Here is an 11,918-nt window from a genome sequence, read left to right as displayed (position 1 = left end):
AAGTGCTGAACTGATGGAGCTAATCCCAAGTTTTGTAACTGCATCAGTTCCCATTTAAACAAAAATAAAACACAATTATTAAACTGCATTAAGATATTGTTGATGAATTGCTCTAATATAGCTGAACTGATCTACATCACTTAGAATATATATATATAGCTAACTGTAAAAAATTATATAAAAGATTTTTTATACATTTTTATTTATTAGTTTTTTCATACTTTTGACACAGAACTTCAGTTTTTTGAAAATGGGATTTGAAAAGTTATTCTGTGCACATGTATTTATTGCATGCTCACTGGTTAGTTGCTACACAACTTTAACAGCTCGTGAATACAATCATTAACTTAACCTATCACATGGCAGCCACTCAGTGCATTTAGCCATGTGGATATAGTCAGGAGGAGAATGTTCCAAACAAGAGAAAATGTCCAGTGAGCATCAGTTCTCTGGGAAAAGGTATCTTATTGATGTCACAAGTGAGGGGGGAATGGATGGACTGCTTCAAGCTGATAGCAAGGAAACAGCAACTCAAATAACCACTCAGCTGTTTAAAACTGAACAACAGAAGATTGGAAATATGCTGCCTGGCCCGATGAGTCTTAGTTTCCGCTGTGACTTTTCAAATGGGAGGGTCAGAATTGGCTCCTGAATTTCCCGACCGTTGAAAATCCTCTGGTGCGCATTTCAGCATTTTTAATTACAGTGATTTATAGCCACATGTGAAGCTTCTATTTGACTAGAGGCCAAATACTTTGTGGGATCATTCACTGTTACGTCAAGTGGAAGTGGGAAACCTTTCCATTTAGACTTGATGTGATAATGAGATCTTCTTATGTTGACTTTGTGCTTCATTTGTAGCTCAACAATAGTAATGTACAGGTGATTGGTATCATGTTCAATCACACAGAGGGACAAATAGGAGTTTGTTTATAATAGACAATGCAAAGGTCTCATGCACAATTTTGTATTGCTTTGTTTTGTGTAAGACTCTACAGTTTAAAAGGGTTTACCCAGACTGAGGTGAGAGCAAAAGGCCATGGCTGCTCTACAGACTCTGGCTTTTATCTCTGTAATTGGTGAGTTTTTACATTAGACTTTGATTTGTTAAAGAGACGTTCTCTCTGTAGTTGTGTAGGATCTGAAGTTTCAGGCCACTTGTTTTTCTTGTCTACATGTTTCATCTTCCCAGCAGGGTTTTCCTGCAGTCTGACTTCAGAGTGCTCATACTATAATCTACTGGACTACTTGAACCTGACCTCATCAAATGTTGCTCTGGAAACCATGCGGCCAGTGAAAAACTGGACCAGAAGCACCTTTGTTCAGGTGGACTTGTTTTTGTTGGGCATTTTAGAATCGGTAAGCATCCTTATCGTCCTTCTTGCATGGACTGAACAAAAGCAGAAAAGCATTTCAAACATTATACCTTAGGATGTGTCTGATCTTCAACCACACTTGTGATGATTTGCAAATAATTTTGGTTCATCTTTTACACAGCACAACATTTTTTGGATGCATTATTGTTTTAGAGCATCAGAACCTTAGAGGATAAAGAAATACACCCCTGACTATGTGGATTAATAAATACTGATCCTTTTGAGAGAACAACACAGTTCCTTGGAAATTCCCTCGATAACTTATCTCTTTGCTGTTTACTGTTTCCAGAATGAGAAGTCTCAAACTTTCACAAATGAAATCAGGGTCCACATGGTAAGAATCTGTGTGGCACATTCAAAAACCAAGATGATCACTTTGGTCCATTTGTCAGCATTGTTCAGTCAGCAGTTACATAAACACCAGCTCTGTAGGCTCGTGATTTATTCATTATTTCTATTATTCATATTTTTTCTGGCACTTTTTAAAACTCAGCTTTTCATTCTTTCCAGAGTTGGACAAATGAATTCCTGACTTGGAACCCTTCAGAGTTTTGTGGGATAGAAAAGCTGTCCATTATGACATCAATGTTGTGGTTCCCTGATGTAATCATTGTTGAAGAGTAAGTATAGCTCATTGCAGAAATGTAGATTTTGTTTGCAGGGATTTTATATAAAAGGGTACAGGACTATGCAAAAGTCTTGAGCCATATTTTGCTAGGGAAATGGGTGCAGTGATTTAAACTGTCACAAACTTGCTGTGTGCAGGCAGGAGAGGACCCAAATGCAAACTTGCAGAGACGAAAAGTAAACTCAAAAAGAACACACTGAGGGATAACGAGGGGAATGAGGCACAGGAGGAGAGCACAGCTGGGAGTGATTAGGCAGGACGAGACAAGGGAAGCAAAACTAGAAACATAAACATGGGACGCAGACTGTCAAAGTAAAACAGAGCAAACATGGAAGACAGAGAAACCAAGAGACTAAGAACTCTAAATAGCACAAAAGCAAAGACTATTAATAATAAACAACACAAAACACTGGGTCACAGACTCAGGACCATGACAGTAACGTGCAAACATACACGGAAATGTAGTATACAAGATTATACGGAGTTCACATCATTCTAACAAGCTTGGAAGACACTATTTGATATGACCGATTTTTATTGTAATTTCTTTAAATAGTCTTCAGGAGTAGTTCTCCAGGCTTCTTGAAGGACACTTACGGCTCTTCCTTGGATGTTTCTTTCTTTTGTCCTGTTCTCTTTTAAGAGAATCCCACACTGCTTCAATAATGTTGAGGTCCAAGCTCTGAGGAGGCCAGTCAATGGTTGGTAGAGTTTAATTGTGTCTTTCTATCCAGGTATGCTTTTACTGAATTGGGAGTGTGTTTGAGATCGTTGTCATGCTGAAAAACTAAGCTGTTGCCAGACGCTTTTCACACGGTACTGCACAGCGTTTAAAAATCTAACAGTGCTTTTCTGTTTTTATAATTCCATCAGTTTTAAGATCTTTAACACCACTGGCTGAAATGCAGCCCCAAACATGACAGAGCCTCCATCGTGTTTTACAGATGGCAGTGTTGTACTCACTGACCTCCTCGATAAAGAAATTAACCAAAAATGTCCAATATAGATTTAGTGCATTAGACCTGTTGCTGCTGATTTTCAGTCTAGTTCTTGAGTAATTTGCCACACTTCAGCCTTTCCTCCCAATTTCCCTTCCTAAACAACCGTTCTTTAGGAAGCAAGCACTCAGGGAAACAAGCACTCACCACTGAGGCTGAAGTGAACTGGTTTAGCTGGATTAGATGATGGTCCAAATGCATCCATCTGCTGGATTATTTTCCTTTTGCCTGAGAACATGATTTTCAGTTACTGTTCAATTTTGTTCTCGATTTCTTCAGTTTCCTTAATTTTTATATTTTCACACCATGGCGAGATATGGCAAGTTTTCATCTCATTGTGAATCAGTTTGTTGGTGCAAAAACACTGGTTTTGTCAATAGGGCCCAGAAGCCAGTGAATGGAGACACACACAGAAGCAGCAATAAGATTTTAACAAGGTTATTTGTGCTTATTGAGTAGCACCTCCTAAATCTGGGTCTGTATGCACCGACAGAGATGTAGGTGGTGTTTGACGGATGGAACGGCGAGATCAGTCTTGGGTTCCTGGAACGGGTGGTTGGTAACCTAGGGAGGCTTCAAAAGGTAGCGACCAGTTGCAGACAAGGTAAGCTAATTAGGAGCGTACTGTATACAAGGAAGTTGCAAAGACCAGGTAGCAGGGTTTCTCGCTGTGACTCAGCAGAGGGCCGACTCCAGCTCCTGGTTGGGCCTTTTGATTTGCTCATTGGGTTTAGGGTGGTACCCGAGGCTGAGGCTTACGGTTTTCCCGGAGAAGATGGGTAGGCCAGTGACAAGGTCTAGTACTATGTGTGACCAGGATCTGTGAGGGGTGATTAGCGGTTGGAGTAAATCTGATGGTAATTTGGTGCTATTATTGCTTTGTGCACAAGTGGAACAGACAGCTACATAATCCTTGACATCGTTTTCTAGAGTTTACTTCCAGAAGTAAAGAGATAGTCCTACTTACTGTGGGGTGACAGAAGAACTTTGGTGTTGTCAGTGTCCCAGGTGATGGCGCCCACCTTGCAGGTGGCAGGTAACATATTTGCAGGCTCAGGTTCATCAGCGTTGGAGGTGAACTGTAGCAACAAGGCGTCAGGCTTGAAATTCCTGGAACCTGGATGAAATCAAATTGAGAAATTAAAGTACCCAAAAACAGAGACCAACAAGCTTGGTGGGTGTGAAGTCTTTTAGCAGTTCTTAGTTAAGTTACGTTTTTGTGATCAGTCCAAATGGTAAACAGTTGCCCATCTCCTTCTAGCAGGTGACGGCATTCTTCTAGAGCTAGCTTAATTGCTAACAGTTCCCAGTCACCTACATCATAATTCTGCTTGGCATGAGATGTGATGATGCAAGAAGGTGCTACAGGGCTGCAGTTTAACTTGGGGCCTTGAACGTTACAAGAGTATGGCCCCGACTCCAGAATTGGAGGCATCTGCTTCTACGGTGAATAGTTCTGTGGTGTTAGGGTGGAACAAAATATGTGCAGAAGTGAACAGTTGTTTCAGTCTAACAAAGGCTGCTTCGACTTCAGGGGACCAGACAAATGGAACTTGGTGGAGGCTAGGTGAGTGAGGGGTGTGGTTACCTGGCTGTAATTCTGAATAAAAAGTCATCAGAAATTGGCAAAGCCCAGGAATCATTGAAGGTGTTTTTGTGACGTGGGAGTGGGCGATTCGCTCACAGCTTGAATCTGCGCTGGATCGGTCTTTATCTGTCCCCCTTCCAGAATCTACCCAAGAAAGGTGACAGAAGAAGAATGGAACTCACATTTTTCTGGCGTATAATCGATTCTCTGGAAGACGTCACACTTCTTCACTGCGTACAGCTCTAGATACTGTAACTCTTCTGAAAATCTGAAAATCTGAAGTACGTGACTCTCTGGTAACTCTCATATGTGCACCGTCAAAGTCAAAGTCAAAGTCAACTTTATTTGTCGATTCTGCCACATGTACAGGACATACAGAGAATAGAAATTGCGTTACTCTCAATCCCTAGATAAATAGCAAATGAACATTTAAATATATTTAAATATAAAAGTGATTAAAAATGCAAGTAAAATAATTAAAAAGTAAAAATTTAAATAAATACAATTTTACATATAACAAGAAAGCTATACAATATACAATATAATGGGTAAGTGACATTGAGTGTAAACCAGGCAGAGTAGTGCAAATAGGCAAATAGTGCAAATGGAGATTTAGTAATGTACGGTAAGAGAAAGTGTAACAACAAAGTCTTATGAGGTAATGGCAGTCCAATGCTCCACAAAGTGACTGGTAACTGGTGCAGGCCAGTGAGTGAGTCAGAGAGTGTGTGTGTGTGTTTGTGTGTGTGTGACAGAGTTCAGTGAGACCGTGGAGGAGAGAGGGGAGAGGGGGCAGAATCGGGAGGGAGTTAAGCTTCCTGACAGCCTGATGGATGAAGCTGTCCTTCAGCCTGCTGGTCCTGGCCTGGAGACTCCGCAGTCTCCTCCCCGACGGCAGCAGCTTGAAGAAGCTTTGCATTGGGTGCGTGGGATCAGCCGCTATGCAAAGGGCTTTTTTAGTGAGACGGGTGCTGTAAATGTCCTGGAGGGAGGGGAGAGAGACACCAATGATCCTCTCTGCAGCTCTCACTATGCGTTGGAGGGTTCTATGACAGGACGCATTGCAGGCTCCAAACCACACAGTGATGCAGCTCGACAGGATGCTCTCGATGGTGCCTCTGTAGAAAGTGTACATGATGGGGGCTGGTGCTCCTGCTCTTCTTAGTTTGCGGAGAAAGAAGAGACGCTGCTGTGATTTCTTGGCCAGTGCTGTGGTGTTGTACGTCCAGGAGAGATCCTCTGTGATGTGCACACCCAAGAACTTGGTGCTGCTCACTCTCTCCACAGACGCTCCGTCAATGGTCAGAGGAGCATGTTGGGTGTGCATTCTCCTGAAGTCCACAACAATCTCCTTCGTCTTCTCCACATTCAGAGAGAGATTGTTGTCAGCACACCACGTGGCCAGGCGTCTCACCTCACTTCTGTAGTCGGTCTCATCCCTGTTGCTAATGAGACCCACCACCGTTGTGTCATCCGCAAACTTGATGAAGAGGTTGGAGCTATATGATGGAGTGCAGTCATGGGTCAGCAGAGTGAAGAGGAGGGGGCTCAGCACACATCCCTGCGGGGCCCCCGTGTTTAAAATGATGGTTCTGGATGTATTACTGCCGACCCGTACTGCTTGAGGTCTTCCGGTGAGGAAATCCAACAGCCAGTTGCACAGTGAGGTGTTGAGCCCCAGCTGGACCAGTTTTTGAGTGAGCTGTTGGGGGATTATAGTGTTGAATGCTGAACTGAAATCTATGAACAGCATTCGAACATATGAGTCTTTTTTGTCCAGGTGTGTGAGTGCTGAGTGGAGTGCAGTGGAGATGGCATCATCGGTTGAGCGGTTGGGCCGATACGCAAACTGGAAGGGATCCAGGGAGGGGGGCAGGACAGTCTTGATGTGTTGCATGACTAGTCGTTCGAAGCACTTCATCAGGATGGGAGTAAGTGCAACAGGACGGTAGGAGGGAGATGACTTTTTTGGAACCGGAATGATTGTGGTGGCTTTAAAACATGTGGGGACAACAGCCTGGATGAGTGATATGTTGAAGATGTCTGTGAAGACATCAGTGAGTTCCACTGCACAGTCTCTCAGTACACGACCAGGAATGTTGTCAGGACCCGGAGCTTTACGTGCATTGATCCTGCTGAGGGATCTCCTCACGCTGTCCGGTGACAGAGTCATCACCTGGTCACCAGGAGGGGGTGGGGTCTTCTGTGCAGTGGTGCTGTTTTGGACTTCAAAGCGAGCAAAGAAAGTGTTCAGCTCGTTCAGCAGGGGGATAGTGCTATCACAGGTCTGTGGTGGGGGCTTGTAATCTGTGATGGTCTGAATGCCCCGCCACAGGCTCCGTGAGTCTCTGCTGTCTTTGAAGTGATGAGATATTTTCCTGGAGTACTGTCTCTTAGCCTCTCTGATGCCACGGGAAAGGTTGGCCCTAGCTGTCCTCAGGCTTGCCTTGTCTCCATCTCTGAAGGCAACATTCCGAGCTTTCAGCAGCCTGTAGACCTTGAAGCAAATAACTCGTAAACTGGAGAGGAAATGGCGTCCCCCTAATTTAGATCATCATTTAGCCTGTTTGCTTGTCTAAAAAGAAGCTAGAACATCTTACTATTCATCACTGATTGAAGAAAATAAGAAGAACCCTAGGTATCTCTTTAGCACTTTAACCAGGCTGACAAAAACCATTCCTTTAACATTAACTAGTAATGACAAGCAAAATTTGAACCATTAGAAAAAAGATTACTCATTACCAATTCACAGACGCAATGATGCGTATGGCTACTTTCAGTACCACTGATATTCATTTTCTCCAATTGATCTTCAGTAAATGCTTCCTCCAAACCATCAACGTGTCTTTTAGACCTCATTGCTACAAGACAACTCAAAGAAGTCCTGCCATTAATTAATGCTTCAATCTTAAACATTATCAACCTATCTCTATTAGTTGGCTAAGTACCACAGGCCTGTTAAAAGGGAGTTTATCCTTCCCAAACAAAGAAGCTTGAGGCAACTGTTTTTGTGATTTGGCGCTACATGAATAAAATTGAATTTAACTGAATTGAATGTTCATGTAAAATAATACAAATTCATTGTACAGAATGAGAGTTTGTTGTTGTGAACTGCGATACAGCAAGTATTAGTCTGAAATGAAAGGAGATTGCTGCACTTCCTCTGAGCTGTCAGGCTGCAGGGATTTTTTTAAGGTTAAAGTAAAGAAACTGAAACAGCCAGCTGTAGGCAAGCTTTGATGATGAATAACCAACCCCTTAATTACTTTACTGGCAGATGACTGATGCGTTTCCTCTTCTCTCTGCAGTGTTTCTGATGATGGGAGCATGCGGATGAGTCCACTGGTCACTGTGTATTCCAACGGTTCAGTGAAGGCAGACTTTCAGCAGCGGCTGACCTTTGCGTGCCGTTTAAATCTCTTCGCGTTCCCCTTTGATTTGCAAACGTGTTACATCTCATTTTCATCTCTGAACTCTGATGGTAAAATACACCAGATTAACTGTAATAATTGGTTCACTTGCTCTTTTTTGTCAGAGCAAATGATTTGGAGTCATTTGTTATTGTCTTCATAGTGGACTCTATAACATTTGGAACGATCAGCGACGAAAGATTCCTTACTCAAGTCTCTGATACAGTCATGCTTACAAGGGGACAGTGGGAACTCAAACACATCGACATATACTCAACTAACCAAACCATTGAAAATAAAAGCTACGTTTCTTTCAGAGTAAGACAATATCTGGGATGACATTTCAGTAATAGCTCTTTCACAGATGCCCATATCTCTTTGTCTCTAATGACTCTGTTTTTACAGGTGTCGATGTTGAGGAAGCCCATGCTTTATGTGATAGATTTCATCATACCCCTCTTCTATTTCCTGATCATGGATTTGGCTTCATTCTTCATTAGTGAGTCCAAAGTGGAAAAGCTGAGCTTCAAAGTGACAATACTTCTGTCCATCTCTGTCTTACTGCTGCTTCTTGCGGACATATTGCCGTCCACTGAAAAAGACATGCCAATCATATGTGAGGATTCAGATAAGACATTTTACTTGCACTATGTTGTATATATATTTTTTCCACAAATTTATATTGTTGCTCTATCTGTGCTGCTAAACCAAAGATCTGCTAAACTATTTTTCATTGTTTGTGCAACAGTGACAATAAAGATCATCTTATTTCTTATCTTTCTTTGTGGCAGACTTTTGTAAAATAGCACTGACACATAATCTCTCTGCATCTCACTTCTAGCCATTTATTGCATGGTCATCTTTACAATGGTGGCTGTAAGTGTCCTGGAGACCATGCTGGTGATGTTTTTAATGGACTTTGAAGGTTTTAGTTGTTTTTATAAGAAGGCTGAAAACTGTGAAAATGCCAAGACTGATGTTCAGCTGGAACCCATGGAAGGTAACCTCTTTTTTGAGATATGGAAATGAAATTACAGACCATTAGTCCCCATGATTTGACTTTAAGTTTGGTCTCTATGAACCACTTTTTGTTCATCTGCTGTCTGGCGCTGGCCATGTACATAGAAATTTGTTGACAATCCGAAGCTTTTTCCCCTGACATGGAATAATCAACTGGGAATAATTGACAAGCATCATATTCATATTATTAGTATTATAGTAACTGATTATTATATTGGCTATTGTCTTTATTTCCTGCACAGATTCTGCTGAAACTTTAAAAAAGGGTGAGGGGAAACCGAAAAGAAGTGACCTACCCAGTGACTGTGACCTTCTGAAGTTAATCCTTGATGAAGTGAAGGCAGTTCAAGACAAAACTGGAAGACAGGACGAAGTCAATGGAAAGCAAGAAAGCTACAGGAGACTGGCTGCAATCATAGATCGTGTGTTCTTTGTTTTATATTTGATTGCTTCCACAATTTTTGTGGTGTTGGGATATTTAAAGTGGATTCCACAAATGATCTGATTGAAATTTGAGTAGATTTCGTGTTGTGTGTATAATCCATCAGTGCATGAAAATAGATGTTTTAGTTGTGAAACATCACCTACGCAATGTTAGTAAATGCATGCAGTGCAGGATGAAACATGTTAATAACTACTGCACGTCTTTTTCAAAACTTGAGGAAACCCACTCTGGAAGGTCATTGAAAAGAAAGTGAAAACAAAATAAGAACAAAGACTAATTATAAAATACAAAACTAATTCAGGTTTCTTGTTGCCAAAGGGTATTGTCTGAGTCTCATCTATCTCCAGGGTTTACAGAGAATGGTCCAAACGGGCCTCTTAACCTCTGATGGCTACACTCAGCAGGAAAACACGTTTTGTCACAAACCTCAAACAGTCTCAATTTGGGGTTTTTGGAGATGGAAATGAATTTGGTGTACTCAAATATTTTCAACAGTCACTTTCAGTCCAATAGAGCACCTTTGGCATGTATAGGAATGGGAGACTCATATCATAGATGTGCAACTGTATGTCAATATGGACCAAAATCCTCTGAGGAATGGTTTCTCTGAAGACACATTCGTCAGCTACCTGTGAGCAGAATCAAAAAAATCTCAACATGTGTCAGGTTATGTCCAGTTGAAGACTCCTGACCAGGGTCAACAGCTTAGAGGATGGGTCTCCGCAACAGGAATGCAGGAGCAGTAATGACTCTTCTGTGTAATTCTTACCTTGCGGACGTTTGGTGAGATTCTATTTATTTGACCTATTATATATTGTTCAAGCTTTTTGTCTTGGGTTAATTAATGTTTTGGTTGCTGTAACACATGAATTTCCCAACTTGTGGGATGAATAAGGTCGTTGTATTTTTTTCTTGCTGTATAATAAAAGTATCCAGTAACTCAAAACTGTTCTATTTTCAACTTCAGTCACATAAGTCTAGAGACAAGTTGGCAACTATCTTGCGACCAGTGGTTGCTATTCCCAAACAAGTTGGTAAGGGTTTCTTGGATGTTTGTGATCGTTACTTGATACAATCAAGTTGCATGTAGTTTGCATGGTTACAACTTATCCAACCATTCATGTGATTGTTTTGGTGGCTAGCAGAATGAAGAGATTGCCTGTAGTTTCCAATGAAGACGCTGACATGCTGCAAATGATTGGTAACTATTTGCTGTGCTTCAGCAGAACTTGTAAAAAAAAAAAAAAAGGCTGATGCAAACTGGAAACAGAATATTTGCCTTCAAAGTAAAAGTTGTGCTCATTGGTGTTGCCATGTTTCAAGATGTAGAATTTTACTCTCTGTTTCCAACTTACGCTGCTTCATCACAGCTCAGAGAGTAGTTGATAGCAAGTTGTATTATAACAAAGTGGAGCAACTGGTAAGAACTGTAACTCAGCTGTCACAGTTGATGTAAAATCACAGAGAATTTACAAAAATGGTTAATAAATCAATAAGCATAATAGATCGTTAAAGTTAAAAGTACTGAAAATAAACAAAGCATTCATATAAAAATATTAATAGGCATTTATCAAAATGCACATGATACTGTATGTCTTATACACACTCTGGCAGGATGGTGCTCCATGCTAGCCAGCAACAGAGCGCTAAGCTTAACAGTGTCCTAACATTACAGGGAAACGTAAATCATCTAAACATTCTAGTATCCTATTGGTACATTTGCAAATGCAGTCAGCACATCTCAACATATATATTTCTACAGTTCAAAAGCAGAAATGCTCATTTAATACTAAGGTTGGGCATTTGGATGACTATATTGACTATTGACAATAGGCTTAGCCTTTTACCGATTGTTTTTACAAGAGTTATTTATTTATTTTTCTATGAATAAGTTTCCTAATCATTTTGTCTGAAACTAAGAGAACCAGCCAACGGAAAAAATAATTGCGCTCTTTTAACGGTGTCTTCTTCCAGCTGCAAGCAAATGCACCCTCATGGTGCGCCCAAATGCAGCGATTCATTTACTCGAACAGTAGGCTATGTTCAGAAAAAACAAAACCATTTTATTTTAATAAAAAAAGACCTATAATGGTGGGTATGGAAACAAAGAAAAACTGGCTTCTTTTTTCCACTATAACCATGTTTACAGGCCGTTACAGAGTTTATCTGTCTTACACACTCAACCAAACAACAAACACAAAATTAAACAAAAACTAAGTTAAAAATCAAAATGTCTCTTCCGTCAAATGTTAAAAAAAATCTCAGACTCAATGTTAAGTCTTTTGTGCGATTTGGTACATGTCAAATAAATAAATAAATGAATGAATAATCCAAAAAGTAGATAGATAGATAGATAGATAGATAGATAGATAGATAGATAGATCGAAACAAACAAGAAACGAAGTTAAAATATTCCCTCCAAACAAAACGTATAAATTCTAAATGTGCAGGGT

General features: G+C 40.7%; 1 protein-coding gene across 1 annotated transcript; it reads left to right on the top strand.

The window, feature by feature from the left end:
• Positions 1-1,202: 1,202 nt before the first annotated feature.
• Positions 1,203-10,260, top strand: LOC146672221 (5-hydroxytryptamine receptor 3A-like). The gene is made up of 8 exons (XM_085404753.1): positions 1,203-1,359; positions 1,666-1,710; positions 1,887-1,996; positions 7,899-8,071; positions 8,164-8,318; positions 8,406-8,616; positions 8,842-9,000; positions 9,263-10,260. The coding sequence occupies exons 1-8, from the start codon at positions 1,285-1,287 to the stop codon at positions 9,523-9,525; spliced, it is 1,191 nt and encodes a 396-aa protein (XP_085260879.1). The 5' UTR covers positions 1,203-1,284; the 3' UTR covers positions 9,526-10,260.
• Positions 10,261-11,918: the final 1,658 nt, after the last annotated feature.

Source organism: Rhamphochromis longiceps, linkage group LG4, assembly GCF_057381845.1.
Source record: "Rhamphochromis longiceps isolate RC_006_pf linkage group LG4, R_longiceps_female_GT1.1, whole genome shotgun sequence".
Classification (NCBI taxonomy): domain Eukaryota; kingdom Metazoa; phylum Chordata; class Actinopteri; order Cichliformes; family Cichlidae; genus Rhamphochromis; species Rhamphochromis longiceps.
This window is presented reverse-complemented; position numbering and strand designations above follow the sequence as displayed.